At 44.9% G+C, this 27,329-nt stretch overlaps 1 protein-coding gene across 2 annotated transcripts in view; it reads left to right on the top strand.

The window, feature by feature from the left end:
* The window catches only part of LOC137431883 (cadherin-13-like), a 112,487-nt gene extending 97,041 nt beyond the window's left edge, over positions 1–15,446 (top strand). For both annotated transcript variants that reach the window (XM_068123685.2, XM_068123684.2), the window contains exon 18: positions 13,477–15,446. In XM_068123685.2, the coding sequence (XP_067979786.2) occupies positions 13,477–13,584 (108 nt within the window). In that variant the 3' untranslated portion in view covers positions 13,585–15,446. The remainder of the gene's footprint in view (positions 1–13,476) is intronic.
* The last annotated feature ends 11,883 nt before the right edge of the window (positions 15,447–27,329 follow it).

Genomic DNA, 27,329 nt, shown 5'->3' with positions numbered 1-27,329 from the left:
TTATCAAGACTGAGGAGCTTTTGGCTGATGAATTACATAAACCTATAATCACAAAGTTTAAAAGAAGGAAGGTTTATTCTAAATACACCGACCACATAGGTCCGCTGATTTAATTGAACTAAATAATGATAAGGGATACAGGTATGCTTTAACCGTTATTGATTTGAGGAGTAGATTTGCCTGGGTTGTTCCTTTGAAAAACAAAAGAGGTAATACTTTAATGTTAGCCTTTAAGTCAATATTTGATAGGGATAAAAGGAAACCAAAGAAGTTATGGACTGACGAGGGAACAGAGTTCTATAACAAAATATTTATGAAATTTCTTAAGGGGGAGGATATTAAATTATACAGCACCTTTAATGAAGGAAAGGCAGTTGTTATTGAGCGTTTTAATCGCACTTTGAAAGAGAAACTATATAAAAAATTCACACAACTCGGTTCTCAACAATGGGTATATTTAATCCAGAATATTGTAGATAATTACAATAATACAGTTCATTCATCAACAAAATCAAAACCATCAGAAACATTTACAAAATTAGAATATGAAAAGGAGATTAATTTGAGAAAGCCCAAGTTCAAAGTTGGTGATATTGTAAGAATATACAGATGGAAAAGCCATTTTGAGAAAGGTTATACAAAGAGGTGGACTAATGAATTATTTAAAATTGTTGATGTAATGGATACAGTCCCTTGGACTTACAAATTAAATGATATGAATGGGGAAGAAATATTAGGGGCATTTTATTCACAAGAATTACAAAAAACAAAGCTAATAATTCATTAAACAACAACCATCCATATATTAGTGATAAGATAATGGGGTTAGGGATTTTAAGGGCTACCGCCGCCTTTTTTATAAATAAATAAATGATAGAACCAAGTATTAACCAGACTAAAGGGTGGAGGTGCAATCAACCTTGGTATATAAATGGTAAACATAATGAGTGTGAGAAATACCAGATCCGAGAGGTTGAGAGGGTCAGAAGGTCCTCAAGATGGATAAACGTATTCATTTGTTAAGTGGGGTAATGGAGGGCGGGAAGAAAAATATATTAGAGTGGAGTGAGAACTTTGATGGTTATCAACCGGATAATAAATATTATAATTTTAAAATGGTATGTGGATCGGGAGGAGGACAGACCAGGTCCCTCCGTGAAACATACCATTTTATAAACGCACAGAGAAAGGTGCTTAATGTAAAGTTTATCAATATCCTAGATGGGGATGAGTTCCATAAGAGAATGGAGTTGTTTAAAAAATTAGAAAATGAGCAAATATTCATAGGATCAATGAGGAATTTTGAATGTCGCGTGGTCCTTGGAGGTTAAGTAAGGACTCCCCCATTCACTTACATGTAAAAGGAGAAGGGGGTGTCGCGGTAATCGGGGGAAAAATGGGCAGTTTGGGAAAAAGTCCCATCTAAATACATGGGTGTCCTGGAAGCCCCATTATCTCCCTACTGATCGCACCAAGTTGAATGCGCATGGTAAGTATTGCTATGTTTATGGGGGTAGGTTAGACAATACCTTAGGAAAGGTAGGATTGAATATAAATAGTATGGACCATGTGCCATGTAGGAGCATTTCGATGTAATAAGTAAGGAAAAATGTAGCTTAAGGTTGTGTTTTAATGTGCATCATACAAGGAATGATGTCGTGTTAATTAGCCGCGTCGCAGACGCTGCTAATAGAGTGCCCTCTGCTGTTGTTGTTCTTCTTCTTCTTCTTCTTGTTCTTGCAGAGAAGACAAAACCTCAAAGCTCCACCCATTCTGGGAACCATAGCTCCACCCATTGTGGGAGAGGCTTCATATAAACAAATATCCACCATTTTATTAACTCGCATAGCTTTGAGGCCTGTTTTGTAGGCCCGTGGTGTCTTCCTCTCTCACACAGTTTTATTTCAAATCAAATTCGATATATCATTTCATTTTTCACAGTCGCTAACATAGTTTTAGACTCGGTTGAAAAAAAACGGGAAGAAAATCCGATGAAAGTTGCCCTTTATAGAACGAAATGAATTCTCAAAGGCCTGTAACTTCAAGTCCATTGAGATTTTTTTTTTTTAATCGCGGCATGGTCAGTCATACACCGCCCGAAATAACAGACGGGAAAATGCCGAGATATATATATTTTGTTTAAATCGCGGCATGGTCAGTCATACACCGCCCGAAATAACAGACGGGAAAATGCCGAGATATATTAAAAATTCGTCCATTTGATGACAATCGTCACGATTAAATATTTAATTTATACGTCGTCACAATAATGTGGAGAGAGGAGCATAGCTTCGTTCACGTGTCGCCACATACGGGAAATTGCCGAGATATATATTTTTAAAATCGCGGCATGGTCAGTCATACACCGCCTGAAATAACAGACGGGAAAATGCCGAGATATATTAAAAATTCGTCGCCACACACGGGAAATTGCCGAGATATATTTTCACTTTGCACAAAAATAACATCAAGTAATCAAATCAATAGGAATGTCCTGTGCCTATAACATCGACGTTATAGGCACAGCTGCATCTAGGCATTGTGTAACATCGACGCGGGTTTTGTTTTAATTAAAACTTTTTGTACTTGTTAGTAGAAGGGATTAAGGTTAATTTCTCCTGATCGTGATACCCTCTGTGGCCATCCCTGACATGTAGAACAACCGCCGCCCAAGCAAAACATCAGCCGGCTAGTATTCACGCTCCATGGACACATACGGCAAAGACCGTATGTATCCATGGTGGTGCGATGGTACGATGTGTGGTATGATGGGCAGGGGAAACAGGGCCGGCAGGCCACGTCCCCCCCCCCCCCCCCCTCCCCGAGTGACGTGGCTGGATGAAATGGGCAGAGCGTGAGTGGCAAGAAGGAGCTTGGACACTTTGTGTTCTGCTGAGGAGAGCATTTGCGTTGTTCTGTGGCGATCACGAGGAGGCTTTGGCCTGAACTTCCTTCCTCATGCCGAAGGATTGTGAAGCAATGGACGGAAAAAGAAGGGAACAAGGGCTGTGCTCACCACCCACCTAGATACCAGAGTTTTCAAAGTGTGGTGTTGCCGCCATTTTGCCAATCTTCCCGCCTGGTGGCTGTGGGTCTCGCCGAATGCCGACCGTACCACAGGATCCATATTGGGGCCAGCTAAGTGCCGAAGGGGGATTTTCATTTTATTACTCTACCTGTGTGCGTGTTTGCGTCTGTATGGAGGTACCTCAATTTAGCATTTTACCTCAGCCTAATTTTCTTCATTTTCATTCCGTGCCTCATTTTATTATAAATAATTATTGTTACATTTTCGTTGTCATGTTCTTGGTTGGGTTTCAGAATAAACCCATGTGTTCGTGAAGTTAAATGCTTCGTGCATCTTCCATCCCGCACGCATCATAACCGCCAAATTGGGAGATCACTTCGGGAGTTAAAGCTGGTTCGGGTCATCTGTCCAAAACTGGTGATAACTAGCTGCAGACGCGACAATATTCTACAAATACCATCTAGTAGAAAATTATTTACTTCATGACTGCCAATGACATTGTATGGCGCTCTTGTCTCGTCTGTATTGTCCTTTGTCTGGATTTCATTGTGCAGTGACCGGAAGGTAACTAAATACAAAATGCAGGAAATTCCATCAGTTTTTTGGCAGTTGCACAAACAGTTTCATATTAGGGAAAACTCAAACAGAAATTAACTATTTTCAACATTGGAGGCAACAGTCTGTTTTGAAGAAGCTGGGCAGACATTTGTAAAGAAGGAAATAAATTCAAATCAACGGCTTCCGATTTACATCTCCTTAACGATCAGGTACTCATGATATTTGCTCCATCTTGGATATTACATTCAAACATAGGCAGGGTGGGAAGAGGGGAATGACGCTACGATCTGGAAGGTTCTGGGGATATATAGGGTGTTGCAAAATAAATGATACCTTTTCCCCCCAGATTGTATTGACCACATGTTGCAAAATAAATGACACTTTTTCCCCCCAGATTGTATTGACCACATGTCCGCGATTTTTTAATTCAAATTTCGCATGCGTCATCATGACGTGTCGCGCACTTTGCCTGTGTGGTGTGGTGTCTCCATCATATTTGCGACTAATGTTCGTGTTTTTGCTGAAATCTTTTAAAAGTCGACTTCAAATGGTTTCTGAAGCTAATGGTGGACATATTGACGCGTATTAAACGTGAGTTTTTAATTTTTGAATGAAATAAAGCCTTTGGTTGGATTTTCATCCGATTGAAACTTCATTTCATCTTTGGGGAAAAAAGTATCATTTATTTTGCAACACCCCTTAGCATTGGGAAACTACACCAATGTGTTACGAGCTGAGAGTGTTGCAGCAGAACCACCCTTCTGAGGACAGAGCAAGGTTCTGTTGCAACTTCTGATTGGCTGAATGGGCAGTGTTGATTTCAGCCAGCCATCTTGGTAAATAACAAAATAAAAGCAACACAGGGCACGCTCGAGAGGATTTTTTTTTTTCTTTTTCTATACTGAATCGAGGCTCGTGAAAGAGCTGACAACCGCGAGGGAAAGACAGCACAGGGGGACCACGAGGGAAAGACAGCACAGGGGGACCACGAGGGAAAGACAGCACAGGGGGACCACGAGGGAAAGACAGTACAGGGGGACCGCGAGGGAAAGACAGTACAGGGGGACCGCGAGGGAAAGACAGCACAGGGGGACCGCGAGGGAAAGACAGCACAGGGGGACCGTGAGGGAAAGACACCACAGGGGGACCACGAGGGAAAGACAGCACGGGGGACCGCGAGGGAAAGACAGCACAGGGGGACTGCGAGGGAAAGACAGCACAGGGGGACCACGAGGGAAAGACAGCACAGGGGCACCGCGAGGGAAAGACAGCACAGGGGGACCACGAGGGAAAGACAGCACAGGGGGACCACGAGGGAAAGACAGCACAGGGGGACCACGAGGGAAAGACAGCACAGGGGGACCGCGAGGGAAAGACAGTACAGGGGGACCCCGAGGGAAAGACAGTACAGGGGGACCGCGAGGGAAAGACAGCACAGGGGGACCACGAGGGAAAGACAGTACAGGGGGACCGTGAGGGAAAGACAGCACAGGGGGACCACGAGGGAAAGACAGTACAGGGGGACCGCGAGGGAAAGACAGTACTGGGGGACCGCGAGGGAAAGACAGCACAGGGGGACCATGAGGGAAAGACAGTACAGGGGGACCGCGAGGGAAAGACAGCACAGGGGGACCACGAGGGAAAGACAGCACAGGGGGACCGCGAGGGAAAAGGATGTTAATGTTCGAGGATGCTCATAATTTCCAGCCAATCTGGTAAATCCCAACACATCAGCTCTCCAGCCGCAAGCCCAATTTCCACAGCAATTGCCTGTTGAGATCTGGTCTATTTGAACAATGAGCCAGGATTCGTTCATTTACAGACCAGTTTTTTTTTTCTTGTATACAAGATCGACTTCCTTATGCATAGATGCACCCACACACCAGATTAGAAGTTAGTACTTCGCTTATTTTTCAAGATATTCCACTCACAAGGTTCAGACATACATGGCGTCAGACATACATGGCGGCGGCCATCTTGATTTTGACATGGCGACCTAATTTTCAATATGGTTCTTCCATATGCCTAGTTGCACCCACACACCAAATTGGAATTCGGTCCTTCGCTTGCGCACGCACGCACGGACGGACGCACACACGGACGGAGGGGAAAACCATAGTCCCCCTTTCGCTCCGCGGTGCGACGGGGGGGACAATAATAAAGGGAGTGGGAGACAAGATGGGGGGAGAGGGAAGCACACAAGTACAACATTTGAGAGCAGGGACATCGGGAGATCTGTGGGAGGGAGAGGGCTTGGGGGGAGGAGGCATGGGAAGGGGGAGATTAAACAGGTTGTTCAAATTAAAGCAAATTTGCACAAATCCCTCAAAGTGGGCTTGAGCCGAGGTTGTGGCCGAGGGGCTTCGTGAACATTGGAGTTGAAGCCAAGATTTGGATTAGAGCAGAGTTTGAACGTCCAAGGCCTGGCATGCATATGGCCAAGACAGCGACGGGTAGCTGGATGTATCTAGACCACACGGGCAGTGTTTACGTCTTTTTATGGTTCTATGATGAAAGTCCATCTGCTGTCCTGCATGCTGGTAGTTGCACATCACTGGCACTGAATATTTTTGATACCTTTCACTGGAAGTGGGCTTGCTATGTCATTCTCCTGAGCACGTCAATGGTGTGAGTTTGAACTTCATAAAACTACATCAATGTTCAAAATCGCAAAGTTTATATTGCTTGGCTAATCATTGTGATTGGATCACAGAGGTCTTTTGGACTACCAGGGGTATGGCACATCATTTCCTCAGGCACGTCTGTGAAACGGGCTCAATTCCCGACGTAGAAGGCTGACCTGATTAAGAGAAACTTTCTTTCACTCAGTAAGGCTCAAAACAAGTGTGTGTCCATCTTGAGGAAAGCTGGAAAACATTATCTCGCTAATCTTAAGACCAAACTATCCAACTTGTCTCTTTCCTGAAAGTCATGGTGGCACATTCTTAAATAATCTATACATGATGAATCAAGCGTCTATACTCTATATGTATGTATGTCCAATACTGTATGTGACCATTGGTTGGCCAGCTAGCATGACACCATCACACAAAAAAAAAGCTTATGTCCGCCATTTCCTTTTAGTAATCCTAAGATATCTTGGGAAGTTTCACGTTCTCCATGCCTTCCTGATAAGTTTTCTGTTCAGTGTAAAACAACCTAGGCAACTGTTAAAAGGATCCTCAGATATCGAAAGCTTGGAGCCAATAGGCATCATGGGCCTTGTGAAGGCACGGTCACTCATAGGCCTCAAACTTCAGGCCTCTGGTGTCAGCCTATGGGCCATTGGAATTGGAATTATCCGAGGTATATAACCTCAATATTGTTATGTTTGTGGGGGTAGGTGAAGGAATCTCATAGTAAAGGTAGGATTGCATATTATTTTATAGCATGGACCGTGGACGTGGAGGAGAAATCTCGATGTATTTAAGTAAGGAAACTAGCTTAAGATTGTTTATGTGTCTTCACACGAGGGGTGAGGCATTGATAACCAGTTACGGATTAAGGTTAGTTTTCCCCATTATGTGATGTCCCTTTGTCGCTTTCCCTTTACGTTTTACATTTACAACCAGGTCGGCCATGCAAAACCTCCATTAAACGACCACAACTGCCGACAGAACCCGAACAGAGCCGATCGGCAAGTAAGCCCACCCACATGAACACCTACGGCAAGAGGCCATGCCCCAGAGGGTACGAAGGGTGTGGAAGAGCAGAGCTGATAGGCCACGCCCCTGGAGCGATGAAGGCCGGGGTGGGGGGGTGGGGGGGGTGAAGTCAGAGCGAGAAGCTTTGAGAGGGAGCTTGAGGAGAAAGACGCTGGCCTTTTTGGTGTGTGCGCTTGTGAGGAGAACTTTTGAAGCTTGTGGGGCTGGTGGAACTTTTGCAATCAATTGTGAGGAGGAGGTTTTGGCGGCTGTGGTGCTCTTCGGGGAAGCCGGGGGCCGCGGTTGTGCTTGCAGGTCAGGAATTGAGAGGACATTTTGGCTGCCTGCTTCATGGCTTGGGGCGCTCGCGTTGTTGACCTGCGCCATTTTGGGCCGCTTCGATGCACGGGCCTTTCGTCGGCCGTCATCACCTTACCTTGCCTGCACTGCCGACCTCACGAAAGTGCTCGTTGGGATGAGATAAGTGCACAACAAAAAGGAACATTTATTTTATTTTATCTTTCCCCTTGTCTGTTTTTGAGTCTGCATATGAGGTACCTCAGTTAGAATTTTAGCTTTTACCTCAACATATATTTTGACATCTTCGTCTTGAATTTATTTCTGTTAAATTATTTGTTGAATTTACTGTCGTGTTTTTTTCGTTGTAGTTTCGGTATAAAACCGTGTGCTTTTGTCAGGTAAACGCTTCGTTTCCTTCAATCCGGCGCGACAAACTAACCACCATTTTCGGCTTCTCGCCTCGGGAGTAAAGACTGTCCCGGCTATTCGTCCAAGGCTAGTCTTAACTAGCTACGGACAGGACAATACATTATATGTGCACATAAGTAGTGAGAATGAGTTTGCTTCATGGACATAACCCGGGTTATTTTTTTTATTTTCGGGAGTGATCGAGGCAGTGGTATGTTGCCAATACCATGCCCATACCATCCCCAAATAAAGGGATGTGTCAGAAGAACGTGTAACATGATTGGAACAAGATCGCCCATAGGGCAGGTACTATGCTGGTAATTGTTTGTGTGGTATTTGTTTGTGTGGTAATTTGGTTTTTGTGGTACTATCCTAGTAATTGTATTTATAATCGCACATTTTGCCTATGGGTACGCATCACCGAAGACTCTCTAAGGTAGAAAGTTTCAACTCGGTGTGTGCCTCCAAATCTCATGCACCCAACACATCCCTATTTGTCCCCCGTCGCACAGCGTAGCGAAAGGGGGACTATGGCTTTCCCCTCCGTCCGTGTGTCCGTGCGTGCGTGTGTGCGTGCGTGTGTGCGTGCGTGTTTGCGTGCGTGCGGGCGTGCGTGCGTGCATGCGTAAGCGAAGGACCGCATTCGAATTTGGTGTGTGGGTGCAACCCACGTCAAAATCCAAGATGGCCGCCTCCATGTATGTCTGATGCCATGTATGTCTGAACCTTGTGAGATGAATATCTTGAAAAATAAGCGAAGTACCAACTTCTAATCTGGTGTGTGGGTGTATCTAGGCATAAGGAAGAACGCTATTGAAAATTGGGTCGCCACGTCAAAATCCAAGATGGCCGCCGCCATGTATGTCTGAACCTTGTGAGATGAATATCTTGAAAAATAAGTGAAGTACCAACTTCTAAATCTGGGCATAAGGAAGAACCCTATTGAACATTGGGTCACCACGTCAACATCCAAGATGGCCGCCACCATATATATGTCTGAAACTTGTGAGCGAAATATCTCGAAAAAGAAGCGAAGCACCAACTTCTAATCTGGTGTGTGGGTGTATCTCGGCACAAGGAAGAACGCTGTTTAAAATTGGGTCGCCACGTCAAAAGCCAAGATGGCCGCCGCCATGTATGTAATAACCTTGTGAGCGAAATATCTTGAAAAATAAGCGAAGTACCAATGTTAGCTCTTTCACGAGCCTCGACTCTGTACACAAAAAAGAGAAGAAGAAAAAAAAAAACTTGTGAGATGAATATCTTGAAAAATCAGTGAAGTACCAACTTCTAATTTGGTGTGTGGGTGTATCTCGGCATAAGGAAGAACGCTATTGAAAATTGGGGCGCCACGTCAAAATCCAAGATCGCCGCCACCATATATATGTCTGAACCTTGTGAGCGAAATATCTTGAAAAATAAGCGAAGTACCAACTTCTAATCTGGTGTGTGGGTGTATCTCGGCACAAGGAAGAACGCTGTTTAAAATTGGGTCGCCACGTCAAAATCCAAGATGGCCGCCTCCATGTAAGTCTGAACCTTGTGAGCGAAATATCATATCATTGCATGTTTTCTGCGTCTGCCACTTTGTCAACTTACATCACTTCCCCGACGGGGGACCTAGGCGTAACGCTTGTTTATTCTTATTTGCGACGGAGTGAAGCGACCAAGGGGCGGGGGGAATGTCTGGGAAGAGAGTGGGAGCCTGGGGGTGGGGGGAAAGATCTGGAAGGGGGTGTCCGTCCTCCACGGAGAGGGGAATTTGGAAATGTTATCCTCAAATTTGTGCATTCTAAAAAACTCTTTAAACTCCCTCACTCTCTTCAATCCCACTCCTCCCTCCAGGTCTTTAAAACAGCTGTTCACCACCATCTTTTATCTTCCCCCATCCAAAACCTTGATATTTTCTACCCCCGTTAATTTCACCCCAGATCCACTTTTTTGAAATACTAACTTCTTTCCTGGAAGTCCTAGCAGTGTCCTTGTGTTTTTTCCTCTCCCTCCCCCTCCTCCCCTTCCCATGCCTCCTCCCAAGCCCTCCCCCTCCCACAGATCTCCCAATGTCCCTGTTCTCAACTGTTGTACTTATGTGCTTCCCTCTCTCTCCCCATCTTGTCTCCCACTCCCTTTATTGTATGCTTTATGTGTCCGTTTTTTTTTTTGTTTTTTTTTGTGATTGATGTTAGCTCTCACACGAGCCTGGGTCTTGTATACCGAAAAAATAAATAAATAACTTTTACAAAAGTAAAGCAGAATAATCATGTTTTCCTGATGAATTTACACCCGAAGGCCAACAAAATCTTTATCACAACATGAAAATCTATCCAAAACTTTGATGAGACTTTATTTTGTAAAAGCGCTATTTTTGATATTATTTGGCAATAAAGGGTAGGCTGTTCAAGTACACAAAAAGCGGTAGAGTTTGAAATGAGTAAGTTCTATACCAGCTCTCAATTGGACTATGTCATTCTCACCGAAAAAGGGAAAGACCTTCTTTCCAGCCTCCAACCTGATTTGGTGAGAGGTCCAGATTGCATCAGTGGCCATGCTCTCAAATCCAGCACTGCTGCAATCACTTCTCCTATGTATGAACAATTCATCTGTCCTCGTTTGGTAACCTCCCATCTACAGGGTGTTTCAAAAGGATTGATATAACTTTGACTTCCTGCCATTTCTTTGTTTTTTGACCTATACCGTTTTCCTTTTCAGAGTTTGGTGGTGTTATCGTGGTATTTGTTCCCTGGGATTTCTAGCTCCATAGGCAACTATGCCATTGACAGTGGAGCAGAAGACAAAAGTGTGAGACAAAATAGTGCGAGATAGTGAGACAGTGAGATATAGTGTGAGACAAACTCTGTGGTATGAGACAAAATAAACAACCACTACACCATTTTCTGGGGGGCAGAACCACCTCAGGAGATTACTGAGAGGTACCTGAAAGGGCCTAAGGTCATATGCTTCTGCACCTTCAATGCCAGATGGGGAATGCTTGGGCCTTACTGGTTTGAGAATGACAGCAGGACAGTGACGATCAACGGTGAGCGCTACCGGGCCGTGCTCCAGAAGTTCCATAATGATCTAGCTCAAAAGGTCACCTGAAACCAGCTCAGTGTGACCTGGTTTATGCAGGATGGTGCACCCCTGCATACAACTGGTGACACCATCACTTTACTGCAGCAGCTCTTCAGAAACTGCCTCGTTGCCCTGGGTACCGCTCAGGACTGGGCACCCCATAGCCCAGACTTGAACCCTCTGGACTGCTGGTTCTGGGGGGCTGCAAATGGCTCTGTCTATGTTATCCGCCCTGCCACACTGGATGATCTGAAGCAGGTAGTGTCAGACCACCTCCAAGCAGTGCCACATGAGACCTACAGGAAAGTTGAACAGAAGTTTGGAGTTAGGATCAATGCCTGTCTAAACCGCGGAGGGGCACACATCGAGAACATCAATTACAAGGATTTTGCGTAAATGCCAATTTCAGACCTTGGGCTCTCACTAACTCTAGCAGTGACTTATGGCAATATCAATCAGAGATAGAAAATACCAGGTCATAAGCTGTCAAGCTATGTTTGGTTCATGTTCCTGAGGTTTCTGTTTCTTTGTAAATAAATGTTTAAAGTTGCTTCATTCTTTTTGAAACACCCTGCACTTGGGAGTTATTAAACATCTTGAGAAAATGCCAGGGGCATAGAAAAGGCCTCTTTATATGGTATGGGCCATGTAGCAACTATAGAAAAGAAGGGACATTCCATGGATTGTGGAAAATGCCAGATGATAGAAAATAAGTGACATTCAAAAAAATCTCGTATGTATGCTTGACTACCCTTGTGTTCTTAGGAGGAACCAAGTAATGCTCTTGAAAAGTTCATATAAAGAGGCACCCTACATATTATTTAATGTGCAATTATGGTCCAAAAGGGACTGGTAAAATAGGCTGCACTGCACAGGTGTACAATCTTTTCATCAAATCCAATCCGTGCCTATAATGTGCACATACATCACACTTGTCCAGAAGAATACATCACACACAATACATCATGTCTGCAATTGGTTTATACATAGTACATACTTAGGTTATTAATATTGTTGCAGATCCCGGGTTCGTCGACGTACTATGGGGGGGGGGAGGGGGGCCTTAAGCCCTGCTCCCCTCGAACTCCGAGTCCACGAGGCCGACAACCACACTACACTCGTGGTGGACGGATTGCTAAGCAATTCCAGCCGCCGAGCCTGCAGCTACTCGCGGAAGGGTTAACGGTCACGACCTGAGTACCTTCGACACACGCAGCTGTGAGAACGGGGACTGAACCCTGCAAGAGTCACGCTGATACTGGACGCCCGAGCGGTTGTGCGTCGCGTAACTCGTGCCGTTAACACTATCGAACCCGATCGAGCGGTTTTAATTCTGGGCGATGCTAGGCCAATGTGGAAAGGACGATGACGGCCAGGTTGGAAACCAAACAAGGGTTTAATCACAATGCACAGTATTCACAGAAAAGGGACAAAGCCGAGAATCTTAGCGGCCTTACCTAGGTTCCCAGACAAGGGCCCTCATTCGTTCAGGGAAGGGAAGGAAGAGGGTAATGCGCACAAAGCGCGGCCACTTCGTGCAGCTTGCCTGGATGGGATCGTTGGATGGAAACCCCCAAGGATCGCTCCACCCAAAGGACACCACAGCCGGAGATGTTCGCGGCCGGGGCGTTGATCAAGGACATGCACGTAGCAGGAACCTGAGGAGCGTATCTCAGCCTGCAGGAGCCAAGCGAGCGAGGGAGAGTATATCGTTCTGGCAAAAGCTCGCGTCAGAGGGAGAGGCTGGCAGGAACCCGGCAAGAAGAAGCTTAGTATCTCAGGGTCAGCGAGGCAGAGAGCAGAGAGAGTGTGAGGCAGAGAGAGAGAGAGAGAGAGAGAGAGAGAGAGAGAGAGAGAGCGGGGAGTCCGGGCCGGGTTTTATAGCCCCCCGAAACCCCACTCGAATGTTCCACGGGCCTCCATTGGCCACCTGGGGTCACGTGTCGTGACAGCCCCTCATTGGTCGTCCTCGGCCACTCCCTTCAGCTCCCATTGGCTGCTCGCTGCTCATTGGCCATGCCCTTTAGCTCCTCCTTCAGGCCTGCAAGGCCTGGCCAAGGCCCATGACGAGGCACTTTAGGCTTCAATGAGGCCTACCATTACCCTGCCTGCCTCAACGCATACTAACACCGGGAAGGAGACTATACTTCACATTTAATAAGAAATAACTAACTATGCGAGGCTACATGTTGTGTAACTAACTATGGAGGGGGGGGGGGGGGGAGTTGCCTTTATTTTATGTCTTTTCGATATCCTTTATTTTATGTCCTTTATTTTATGTCTTTTATGTCTTTTATGTAAGATAAAGACATTATCTTATGTCTTTTCGTTTTCAAGGTACCCAAAAAAAACTTGACATACTGACAGGTTGTAACCTACATATGTAGGTTAAAGTTTATAACCTTAAAAAGTAAAAGCATTGATAGATACATGAAAGAGTTGAGTAAAGGCAAATTTGTCCCACAGGTCGTTGATCCATCCAATGTATACGCTGCGGATACCCGGCTGGTCTTCAATTATGAAGGACCAGATTCACGAATATCAACACTCTCCTGCATCTCCAACCTCGAGTAACTTCAGGACTCCAGAAATTCTCCCAACTTTCATGTACATGTTAGTAACTAATGTCAAATTTTAAACATTTGATAAATCTTGGATTGGATAAACCTTCTGAGAGCATGTGATAAACCATTAACTTCAGATAGTGTGGATAAACCATTAACATTTGATAGCATGTGATAAACGAATAACTTCTAATAGCATGCGATTAACAACTAATTTCTAATAGCAGGTGATAAACAACTAACTTTTGGTAGTGCAAACAAACAATTAACTTCTGGAAGCAAGTGATAAACCACAAACTTCTAATACCAAGTGATAAACCATTAACTTCTGATAGCAAATGATAAACCATGAACTTCTAATAACAAGTGATAAACCATTAACATCTGATAATGTGAATAAACCATTAACTTCTGATAGCATGGCTAAACCATTAACTTCTGATTGTGTGAATAAACCATTAACTTCTGATAGCAAGTGATGAACTGTTAACTTCTGACAATGTGAATAAACCATTAACTTCTGATAGCAAGTGATAAACCATTAACATCTGATAATGTGAATAAACCATTAACTTCTGATAGCATGGCTAAACCATTAACTTCTGATTGTGTGAATAAACCATTAACTTCTGATAGCAAGTGATGAACTGTTAACTTCTGACAATGTGAATAAACCATTAACTTCTGATAGCAAGTGATAAACCATTAACATCTGATAATGTGAATAAACCATTAACTTCTGATAACAAGTGATAAACCATTAACATCTGACAATGTGAAGAAACCATTAACTTCTGATAACAAGTGATAAACCATTAACATCTGACAATGTGAAGAAACCATTAAATTCTGATAGCAAGTGATAAACCATTAACATCTGATAATCTGAATAAACCATTAAATTCTGATAGCATGGATAAACCATTAACATTTGATAGCATGTGATAAGCCATTAACATTTGATAGCATGTGATAAGCCATTAACATTTGATAGCATGTGATAAGCCATTAACATTTGATAGCATGTGATAAACCATTAACATTTGATACCATGTGATAAACCATTAACATTTGATACCATGCGATAAACCATTAACATTTGATACCATGTGATAAACCATTAAGATTTGATAGCATGTGATAAGCCATTAACATTTGATAGCATGTGATAAGCCATTAACATTTGATAGCATGTGATAAGCCATTAACATTTGATAGCATGTGATAAGCCATTAACATTTGATAGCATGTGATAAGCCATTAACATTTGATAGCATGTGATAAACCATTAACATTTGATACCATGCGATAAACCATTAACATTTGATACCATGTGATAAACCATTAAGATTTGATACCATGTGATAAACCATTAAGTGTTTGTGTGCTTCCCCATCTCTTGTCTTCCGCTCCCTCTTTTTATATATTTTGTTTGTCTGGTTGATTTGTTTGTGAAGTAAATGTTAGCTCTTTCACGAGCCTCGATTCAGTATACAAAAAATAATAATAATAATAATAATTTGATACCATGTGATAAACCATTAACATTTGATACCATGGGATAAACCATTAACTCCCTAAGCGTGGATAAGTGTTTAACATTTGATAACATGTATAAAAACATTGCCTCAAACAGGGAACCATGATTGTCATGGGGCCCGCAAGGCTAACCCCCGCTCTAGCGGGGAAAATGGCCTTAAAACGATCATTCAACATGTATAAACCATGAACACCCAATCGCGTGGATAAACCATTAACTTCTGATTGCATTTGATAAACGCTTAACATTTGGTAGCGGGGATAAACCATTAACTTGTGATAAAATGGACAAATGTATGAAATGATGGAATGCAATAAACGTTTAACACTTAATAGGATGGATACAAGGCCATCATCTCATCGCATATGTTTAACGATGAACATGATATAATCAACAAACATTTAACAGCATGTATGTGATAAATATTTGTCATCTTATAGAATGTGAAAGCCATCATCAATGTACCATACTCTTCATTGAGCATCAGTGCTGGCGAAGCAGTCTCTGTTGCTCTGTTGCCGTAGCCGGGTCGCTCTGTTGCCGTAGCCGGGTCGCTCTGTTGCCGTAGCCGGGTCGCTCTGTTGCCGTAGCCGGGTCGCTCTGTTGCCGTAGCCGGGTCGCTCTGTTGCCGTAGCCGGGTCGCTCTGTTGTCGTAGCCGGGTCGCTCTGTTGCCGTATCCGGGTCGCTCTGTTGCCGTATCCGGGTCGCTCTGTTCCCGTAGCCGGGTCGCTCTGTTGCCGTAGCCGGGTCGCTCTGTTGCCGTAGCCGGGTCGCTCTGTTGCCGTAGCCGGGTCGCTCTGTTGCCGTAGCCGGGTCGCTCTGTTGCCGTAGCCGGGTCGCTCTGTTGCCGTAGCCGGGTCGCTCTGTTGCCGTAGCCGGGTCGCTCTGTTGCCGTAGCCGGGTCGCTCTGTTGCCGTAGCCGGGTCGCTCTGTTGCCTTAGCCGGGTCGCTCTGTTGCTTTAGCCGGGTCGCTCTGTTGCTTTAGCCGGGTCGCTCTGTTGCTTTAGCCGGGTCGCTCTGTTGCTTTAGCCGGGTCGCTCTGTTGCTTTAGCCGGGTCGCTCTGTTGCTTTAGCCGGGTCGCTCTGTTGCTTTAGCCGGGTCGCTCTGTTGCTCTAGCCGGGTCGCTCTGTTGCTATAGCCGGGTCGCTCTGTTGCTATAGCCGGGTCGCTCTGTTGCTATAGCCGGGTCGCTCTGTTGCTATAGCCGGGTCGCTCTGTTGCTATAGCCGGGTCGCTCTGTTGCTATAGCCGGGTCGCTCTGTTGCTTTAGCCGGGTCGCTCTGTTGCTTTAGCCGGGTCGCTCTGTTGCTTTTTCCGGGTCGCTCTGTTGCTTTTTCCGGGTCGCTCTGTTGCTTTTTCCGGGTCGCTCTGTTGCTTTTTCCGGGTCGCTCTGTTGCTTTTTCCGGGTCGCTCTGTTGCTTTTTCCGGGTCGCTCTTTTGCTTTTTCCGGGTCGCTCTTTTGCTTTTTCCGGGTCGCTCAGTTGCTTTTTCCGGGTCGCTCTGTTGCTTTTTCCGGGTCGCTCTGTTGCTTTTTCCGGGTCGCTCTTTTGCTTTTTCCGGATCGCTCTGTTGCTATAGCCGGATCGCTCTGTTGCTATAGCCGGGTCGCTCTGTTGCTATAGCCGGGTCGCTCTGTTGCTATATCCGGGTCGCTCTGTTGCTATAGCCGGGTCGCTCTGTTGCTATAGCCGGGTCGCTCTGTTGCTATAGCCGGGTCGCTCTGTTGCTATAGCCGGGTCGCTCTGTTGCTATAGCCGGGTCGCTCTGTTGCTATAGCCGGGTCGCTCTGTTGCTATAGCCGGGTCGCTCTGTTGCTATAGCCGGGTCGCTCTGTTGCTATAGCCGGGTCGCTCTGTTGCTTTTTCCGGGTCGCTCTGTTGCTTTTTCCGGGTCGCTCTGTTGCTTTTTCCGGGTCGCTCTGTTGCTTTTTCCGGATCGCTCTGTTGCTATAGCCGGGTCGCTCTGTTGCTATAGCCGGGTCGCTCTGTTGCTATAGCCGGGTCGCTCTGTTGCTATAGCCGGGTCGCTCTGTTGCTATAGCCGGGTCGCTCTGTTGCTATAGCCGGGTCGCTCTGTTGCTATAGCCGGGTCGCTCTGTTGCTATAGCCGGGTCGCTCTGTTGCTTTAGCCGGGTCGCTCTGTTGCTTTTTCCGGGTCGCTCTGTTGCTTTTTCCGGGTCGCTCTTTTGCTTTTTCCTGGTCGCTCTGTTGCTATAGCCGGGTCGCTCTGTTGCTATAGCCGGGTCGCTCTGTTGCTATATCCGGGTCGCACTGTTGCTATAGCCGGGTCGCTCTGTTGCTATAGCCGGGTCGCTCTGTTGCTATAGCCGGGTCGCTCTGTTGCTATAGCCGGGTCGCTCTGTTGCTATAGCCGGGTCGCTCTGTTGCTTTAGCCGGGTCGCTCTGTTGCTTTTTCCGGGTCGCTCTGTTGCTTTTTCCGGGTCGCTCTGTTGCTTTTTCCGTGTCGCTCTGTTGCTATAGCCGGGTCGATCTGTTGCTATAGCCGGGTCGCTCTGTTGCTATAGCCGGGTCGCTCTGTTGCTTTAGCCGGGTCGCTCTGTTGCTTTAGCCGGGTCGCTCTGTTGCTTTAGCCGGGTCGCTCTGTTGCTTTAGCCGGGTCGCTCTGTTGCTTTTTCCGGGTCGCTCTGTTGCTTTTTCCGGGTCGCTCTGTTGCTTTTTCCGGGTCGCTCTGTTGCTTTTTCCGGGTCGCTCTGTTGCTTTTTCCGGGTCGCTCTGTTGCTTTTTCCGGGTCGCTCTGTTGCTTTTTCCGGGTCGCTCTGTTGCTACAGACGGGTCGCTCTGTTGCTACAGCCGGGTCGCTCTGTTGCTACAGCCGGGTCGCTCTGTTGCTACAGCCGGGTCGCTCTGTTGCTTTAGCCGGGTCGCTCTGTTGCTATAGCCGGGTCGATCTGTTGCTATAGCCGGGTCGCTCTGTTGCTATAGCCGGGTCGCTCTGTTGCTATAGCCGGGTCGCTCTGTTGCTATAGCCGGGTCGCTCTGTTGCTATAGCCGGGTCGCTCTGTTGCTATAGCCGGGTCGCTCTGTTGCTATAGCCGGGTCGCTCTGTTGCTATAGCCGGGTCGCTCTGTTGCTATAGCCGGGTCGCTCTGTTGCTATAGCCGGGTCGCTCTGTTGCTATAGCCGGGTCGCTCTGTTGCTACAGCCGGGTCGATCTGTTGCTACAGCCGGGTCGCTCTGTTGCTACAGCCGGGTCGCTCTGTTGCTTTAGCCGGGTCGCTCTGTTGCTATAGCCGGGTCGATCTGTTGCTATAGCCGGGTCGCTCTGTTGCTATAGCCGGGTCGCTGTGTTGCTATAGCCGGGTCGCTCTGTTGCTACAGCCGGGTCGATCTGTTGCTACAGCCGGGTCGCTCTGTTGAGGTAAATGGGTCGCTCTCTTGCTGTAAATGGGTCGCTCTGTTGTTATAGCCGGGTGGTTTGCTGGTGCCTCCTCAGGAGTCATTCAAGGTAGAAATTTGTCATTTGTTCAGGGTGCCAGTGATACTCACCAAATCTTCACGAATGCCACCTTGGAATCTTCAATGTCTGCAAACCCTTCAAATCTTGAAACCAACAATGTACAAACTCCTCGATGTACATGTGACAATTTTACAATTAATCGATATAATACGTTTGTTTGTTTGTTTGTGTGTGTTTGTGTGTTTGTTTGTGTGTGTGTGTGTGTGTGTGTTTAATGGTCCTTTCCATCCATTGGCTGAACAGCTGGCCCAACTCCACCCACAATTATAACCTGAAAAAATAAAATCATACGGTCATGTTGTCGCTGCTATGTGAAACCAAAGGCATCTTCAGAGTTGTCATATTCACAATTGCCATGCCCTTCCTGTAAGTTTTCCTTCCAGTTTAAAAAGACCAAAGCAACTGTTAAAAGGATGAAATCTTGAAAGGTTGGGGCTGATAAGGGTCAATAACCTTGTGAAGACCACGGTATGTATAGGCCTCAGTCCATCTGGTGTCAGCCTTGGAAATGGGCCAGTGCAATTGGAATCTACTATGTGTTACATATGCGCATGGGCAGTGGTTATGTTTTTGCTTCAAACCCGGGTTATTTCAATCTTGAGGAGCGATTGAGGCAGCGGTCTCTAGCCTATTCACCACTCAAATAACTATGTGGCACTTTCTCGAGCAAGGGCTTCACTGCGGAAGTTCCTCTGGTCCTTGCTCTATATACCTTTAACGATGTGTGTATATACGCTTGAAGAATACCATTGATTTAAAGTCATTTATTGGCACAATTAGGATGCTCGTGGTACAATTCCATTGGGGTTTCCACATATCTCACAGGATTGTGAGTTGGACAGGCGACCGTGATTGGGCTATGACATGTAAGAGCCATGCCTTTGCTGTGTCAATCGTAGCTTCTCTGACATATGTGTTGGCATGATTGTGGCGGTAATAGGACAGGAGAAAGAGTTAAACATTCCGGTTTTGATGAGGTAATGATCGATGTGGGAATGCCCTGTTGCTTTTATGAGCCGAAGGAGGGAAGACAGAGTTGGGGTTGTGAGGTAAAGGGGAGAGCAAAATTAGACAGAGTTGGGGGTGGGGGTTGAGGCTTTGGGGAAGAGGGAGGTTGAGGGCATCAAGAGGTGGAGGTTGAAGAGTTGTGGCTGGAGGGGTTGAGGAGTTGTGGTTGGGGGGGGGGGGGGGGAGGGGGTAAGGAGTGGCGAGGGGGTTTGAAGGCTTGGAGTGGAGAGGGGATTCGAACATTCGGGTTGGGAGGGGGAGGTTGAGGAATTGGGATTTTTGAGGTGGGGTGGGGGGTGGGGGTGTTAGTTAAGGCCTTGAAGTCGTATTTTACAATGCACAGATACTCTGCCTGTCCTCGCTCGTAAATTGATAAGCAACGGTGGCGACAGCCTGGATTCGCAAATCAATGCCTTTTCACCATGTTTAACCATCCATTGTAACCACTAGCAACGGTACCCGCCCTATGGGCGGGGCTCCAATTGGGAGGCCCAAATGAAAAGGCAAAATATCAGAAATTGAAGGTTTTTATTTTATTTTAAATGATTCATATAAACATCCGTTGAATCATATCACACGCAAATCATTAAAATCTAAACAGTATCTTTAGAATTTCAATAAAAGCCACATCACTGTTCATATCGGTAAATATTACTCCATCGTGTTTCAAATCGTGATCGATACACTATGATCGTGAATCGTGATCGTGAATCGTGATCGATAATCGTGTTCACAATCGCTATGTCGTATGTACTCCCGATACGTGTAACTACCAAATCAACAGTTAAAAGGATTTTGAGCCGATAGCTGTTACGGCCTTGGCAAGATCGATGGAGACAGCGTTTATTATACTTTTAATGAAGGACACTGTCTCAAGCCCCAGTCCCCATCACGTATGGGGCTCAGCGGTTTACCCGAGCCTGACGGCGGCGAAGGGCAAGGTACACGCTGGCACGTATTTTCGTTTGTTAATATACCTCAGCTATTGACAAATATTAAATTAGAATTTTATTTGAGGTTAAAATGACCGCGACAGGTCGTGTCCAACGATGCTTTCAGTCTGTACATGTGATAAATAATTAAATCCGCACACTTGACGCCTCTTCTTCTTCACGCAATAACAACTTCTAGCTTCCAGACCGTACATCCAATCATCTTGACATTTTGCACCCTTCTTACTCTTCATGACTTCTACTATAGTATGAAGTTTCACGTCGATCAATAAAGCGATTCAAGAGATATCCATTTTAAAAATATTTTCGTTTAATTAACGATATCTGCCAAACCACGTGAGCTATCGCAAATTCCAAAAGTTCATTTTAGTAGACTGACATGCGGAACAGATCTGTGAAGTTTCCCCTCGATTGGATCAAAAATGAGGGAGGGGCTCGGTTTTAAAGGTTCATGCTTAAAAACGTCATAACTCTGAAACCATGTGACGCATGACGTCATGCTCGCTGACTTTTTTGTTCGGCATGTGTATGCGATTCTGCCTGCAAAGTTTGGCCTCGATCTGTTCAGCCGTTGCAGAGAAAAAGGGGTTTTCGTGTTTTCACGAAAAACAATATGGCGCCCGAACCACGTGACCTGTGACGTCATAATTCCCATTAAAATATTCTACAGATCGAGTCCATCATATGGTGAAAATTTGATCTCAATCGGTCCTATTATTGCAGAGAAAATCTTTTTTAAAGGAAATTAAAACTTAAAATGGCACCGAGTTAAGGATCATCAGAATTATCAGAATTCCCAAAGTCCAAAGTGCCATAACTTTGTCAAAAATGATCGAAACGTCGTGAAGTTCGAACTTGATCTGTAAATTATCATGAGGAAACGATGTGCCAAGTTTGAACTCATTAGCATTAAGAGTTTAGAAAAAAAGTCCGGAAAACTGTTCTTTGCGTGACGGACTGACGGACTGACGGACTTACGGATGGAGGGACGGCGTGCAAACCTATAGTCCCCTCCGGTGTACACCGGTAGGGGACTAATAAGGGGAGCGGCAGACAAGATGGGGAGAGAGGGAGAGAGGGGAGAGAGGAGAGGGGGAAGGACACAAACACAACATTTGAGAGCAGGGACAATGGGAGAAATGTGGGAGGGGAGGGCTTTGGGGGAGGTGGGAGAGGTATAAAACATATGAACACTGCAAGGACTTCCAGGAAAGAAGTTGGAATTAAAAAAAAAAAACCCATTAAACATTCAACGTTCATTAAAGGATTACGAAACGAAAAACATTACGAAATTACGTTCACTCCGTCACGTCAAACACTACCGTGAACACATACATCGTCACAACATCGTCACAATGAACGTCATGCAAACGCGAATGTTATGCGGGAGTCCAAACCGGAGAATACTGGAAACCAAAGCTGAAATTGGAAAAACTAAATAGCCTATTTTACTCCTGGAGATCCCAGGATTATCCACCGAAAATATATTGTTGCGGTTTTGAGAACCCACACTTGTAAATAAATATCACATCATTAAAGGTTAAAGGTAGCACCCCATAGATCGGCCACAAGCAACACGTCGGTCACTATAGGACATCAGTTATTTGATTAGTATGTATATAGATAAGGCCATGTTTCCAATAGTTGAATTTGCGTTGTGTCAATCAAATAAGAGTAGGCCCTTCCGTCCATTTTGCAGCCTCCCTCCAAGCGACGCCATTAAGCGTGCTCCCCAGTCTGTGCCCCATGGCCCTTCCCAATTTGTTACGCGCCTTTGTTAGCAGCGTTCGCTGCCCTTGAGCGTGAGCTCGCTAAACGCCGCTATAAGCCACGAGGTGAGGCCCGGAAAAAGGGGGCGGAGCGCCAGGGAGAAGGTGTGGCCACGTCACCCAGCCGTCAGGGCAGGGCCGGTAAGACCTAACCAGCCAACCAGGGCTGAAGTAACATCGCCTGATAGGCGTGGCTTTTGGGCTGGCGGAGCGATCGCTGGTTCACTTATAAAAGCGTGAGCACGAAGCCCTTTTAGAGGACTCTCGCTAAGCACACGAGTGAAACATTGATTAAAAGAGGACTTGTTAGAAGGCGCTTGGTAAAGGACTTATTGGGAGTGCACATTTGAGAGGACTTACTCGCTGGCGCTGATTAAAGGACGGCCAAGGACTGTCGTGATTACGAAGAACGCGAGAGTATATGCGTGTGATCAAAGAGGGCTCGCTGGCATTGGGAGTTCAAAGAAGGACATTGGAGAGGGGGCGTTTGGCGCGGGTCGTGCGCCTATTTCGTACGCTAGTACCAGCCCCCTCCCTCCCCCCCGTCATTATAACTATCCGTTCGCGTCAAGCTACACGCAGAACTGCCTGCCGGGTGTCGTCCACTGGACCGGAGCCTGGACGCGCTGGTGACCATCAACCTGTTCTTCTACAATCCCTGTGTGAGTGACTGTGTGTGTGACGGGCCCGTTTGTCCAGGGAATAAGTTAAGCCTGTAATTAAGACTGTCCTGTGTACTTCTCCTTCCTCTTTCTATCTTGTACATTTCTTTCGTTTCCTCTTCCTTCTGTACATTTGTAATAAATTGCTTTGTTCTTCCTATTTTCCGGGTTTCCTCTTATCCGATCGCATCAGTCTTTTCTCTCATTGGGTAAGCGTGGCACGATTCGGAACCACTATAATCGGGTCTAGTCACCTGTTAACAGCTCGGATCGTGGATTGCTATCCACTCGGCATATCCCATCATATCCGTGGTTCGAGCGGGAGTTATTTCCTCGCTTACTGGGCGGCGTTAATAAGTAGGTAATAAGAAGACGGCTTACAACCCTAGTTAACGTCGTCCGGAAGTGACGTCATAACCGCCAGGGTCGCGTCGGCCAGATAAGAGACAACGGGATTAACCCCCCCTTGGTAAGGGGAGAGCCGACGTTTGGAGATCCGTAACAATATTTGCGATCGGTTCAGCAGTTTTTACGGTGCCTTCGAACAGACAGACAGACGGACATTTGGTGAATTATAGTAAGATTCTGAACAATCCATTGGTAAAACATCCAAACTATTTATAGGTTTGAAAAAAAAACAAAAAACATTTACATCAGGAAGTTGTAGGTATGTTTAGTTTACAGTTTGTATTTGAAGGATTTGGGAAGCGCTGCCTTTTATTCACAGCACTTTAGTGCCCATTTTAAGTTGTTCCGAGGACATTTAGAGTCAACCACAAGGTGTGGAGTGGTTCCATATGTTAACTAAATCAACTGGGGTGGGCAGACTGTTCCGTCCCTGAAGGTTGATCATTTTCATGCTGTTTTTTTTTTCAAACCACCAATCGAGAAGTTGCAGAAGGTTCCAGAATCTTGGAATGCAAATCCTCAATACTGCTGCTTTTAGTCAGATTTGAACGCAAGGCCTCTGGGAGACCAGTGCAGTGTGTCCTCACCACAAGGTCTTCTGGACACCACTATCCTTGATCACCAGACGAAAAAAGCCAATTTAGTGTCTGTCCGTCTGTCTGATCGAGATACATTGGGTCGTTACTTCGTCCCCCTGCACTGGAGACATTTACATGGGTCTCTATTGGAAATCACTGTTTCTATTCATTTGTACAGGAACCAGTGGTTTCCAGTAGAAACCGAACCCAGTTCAGAATTGAAACCAATACAAACCATCAGATGCAACTGGTCTGAAACCCATGGAAACCAATAGGAACCTTGAAGTTCAACTGGTCCTGTAGAAACCACCATAGTCCTGCAGCATAGCAGACCAATTGTTCAAATTGTTCTAAAAGCACCAAAATTGGCACACATGTAGATTAATATATTCTAAACATTTTTGGATATGGAGGCATTCAAGATTAGCCGCCAAATTCAAAAATGGCCGCCAAATGTGCTACGGGGAGAATCTTGAATGCCTCCATATCCAAAATTGTTCAGAATGTATTAATCTACATGTGTGCCAATTTTGGTGCTTTTAGAACAATTTGAACAATTGGTTTCGTATTTTTTACTATGCCGCTGGGCTACCAGAGGTTTGAAAACCCATGGACCAACCAAAATACTTTAATTATATTTTGTTACAAACAAACACAAAACACACGCTTCCATATTGAATTGAGTTATTGCCAACACACCCTTCCATATTGAATTGAGTTATTGCCAACACATGCTTCCATATTGAATTGAGTTATTGCCAACACACACTTCCATATTGAATTGAGTTATTGCCAACACACGCTTCCATATTGAATTGAGTTATTGCCAACACACCCTTCCATATTGAATTGAGTTATTGCCAACACACGCTTCCATATTGAATTGAGTTATTGCCAACACACCCTTCCATGTTGAATCGAGTTATTGCCAACACACGCTTCCATAATGAATTGAGTTATTGCCAACACACGCTTCCATATTGAATTGAGTTATTGCCAACACACCCTTCCATATTGAATTGAGTTATTGCCAACAAACGCTTCCATATTGAATTGAGTTATTGCCAACACACCCTTCCATATTGAATCGAGTTATTGCCAACACACTTCCATATTGAATTGAGTTATTGCCAACACACGCTTCCATATTGAATTGAGTTATTGCCAACACACCCTTCCATATTGAATTGAGTTATTGCCAACACACGCTTCCATATTGAATTGAGTTATTGCCAACACACGCTTCCATATTGAATTGAGTTATTGCCAACACACGCTTCCATATTGAATTGAGTTATTGCCAACACGCTTCCATATTGAATTGAGTTATTGCCAACACACCCTTCCATATTGAATTGAGTTATTGCCAACACACGCTTCCATATTGAATTGAGTTATTGCCAACACACGCTTCCATATTGAATTGAGTTATTGCCAACACACCCTCCCATATTGAATTGAGTTATTGCCAACACACCCTTCCATATTAAATTGAGTTATTGCCAACACACGCTTCCATATTGAATTGAGTTATTGCCAACACACCCTTCCATATTGAATTGAGTTATTGCCAACACGCTTCCATATTGAATTGAGTTATTGCCAACACACCCTTCCATATTGAATTGAGTTATTGCCAACACACGCTTCCATATTGAATTGAGTTATTGCCAACACACGCTTCCATATTGAATTGAGTTATTGCCAACACACCCTTCCATATTGAATTGAGTTATTGCCAATGCACCCTTCCATATTGAATTGTTATTGCCAACACACCCTTCCATATTGAATTGAGTTTTTGCCAACACACCCTTCAATATTGAATTGAGTTATTGCCAACACACACTTCCATATTGAATTGAGTTATTGCCAACACACCCTTCCATATTGAATTGAGTTATTGCCAACACACCCTTCCATATTGAATTGAGTTATTGCCAACACATCCTTCCATATTGAATTGAGTTATTGCCAACACACCCTTCCATATTGAATTGAGTTATTGCCAACACACCCTTCCATATTGAATTGAGTTATTGCCAACACACCCTTCCATATTGAATTGAGTTATTGCCAACACACCCTTCCATATTGAATTGAGTTATTGCCAACACACCCTTCCATATTGAATTGAGTTATTGCCAACACACCCTTCCATATTGAATTGAGTTATTGCCAACACACGCTTCCATATTGAATTGAGTTATTGCCAACACACACTTCCATATTGAATTGAGTTATTGCCAACACACCCTTCCATATTGAATTGAGTTATTGCCAATGCACCCTTCCATATTGAATTGTTATTGCCAACACACCCTTCCATATTGAATTGAGTTATTGCCAACACACCCTTCCATATTGAATTGAGTTATTGCCAACACACCCTTCCATATTGAATTGAGTTATTGCCAACACACCCTTCCATATTTAATTGAGTTATTGCCAACACACCCTTCCATATTAAATTGAGTTATTGCCAACACACCCTTCCATATTTAATTGAGTTATTGCCAACACACCCTTCCATATTGAATTGCGTTATTGCGAACACACGCTTCCATATTGAATTGAGTTATTGCCAACACACCCTTCCATATTGAATTGAGTTATTGCCAACACACGCTTCCATATTGAATTGAATTATTGCCAACACACGCTTCCATATTGAATTGAGTTATTGCCAACACACCCTTCCATATTGAATTGAGTTATTGCCAACACACGCTTCCATATTAAATTGAGTTATTGCCAACACACGCTTCCATATTGAATTGAGTTATTGCCAACACACCCTTCCATATTGAATAGAGTTATTGCCAACACACGCTTCCATATTGAATTGAGTTATTGCCAACACACCCTTCCATATTGAATTGAGTCATTGCCAACACACGCTTCCAAATTGAATTGAGTTATTGCAAACACACGCTTCCATATTGAATTGAGTTATTGCCAATGCACCCTTCCATATTGAATTGAGTTATTGCCAATGCACCCTTCCATATTGAATTGTTATTGCCAACACACCCTTCCATATTGAATTGAGTTATTGCCAATGCACCCTTCCATATTGAATTGAGTTATTGCCAATGCACCCTTCCATATTGAATTGTTATTGCCAACACACCCTTCCATATTGAATTGAGTTTTTGCCAACACACCCTTCAATATTGAATTGAGTTATTGCCAACACACACTTCCATATTGAATTGAGTTATTGCCAACACACCCTTCCATATTGAATTGAGTTATTGCCAACACACCCTTCCATATTGAATTGAGTTATTGCCAACACACCCTTCCATATTGAATTGAGTTATTGCCAACACACCCTTCCATATTGAATTGAGTT

Source organism: Myxine glutinosa, chromosome 7 (genome assembly GCF_964187855.1).
Source record: "Myxine glutinosa chromosome 7, kmMyxGlut1.1, whole genome shotgun sequence".
In the NCBI taxonomy this organism is placed as follows: Eukaryota; Metazoa; Chordata; class Myxini; order Myxiniformes; family Myxinidae; genus Myxine; species Myxine glutinosa.
This window is presented reverse-complemented; position numbering and strand designations above follow the sequence as displayed.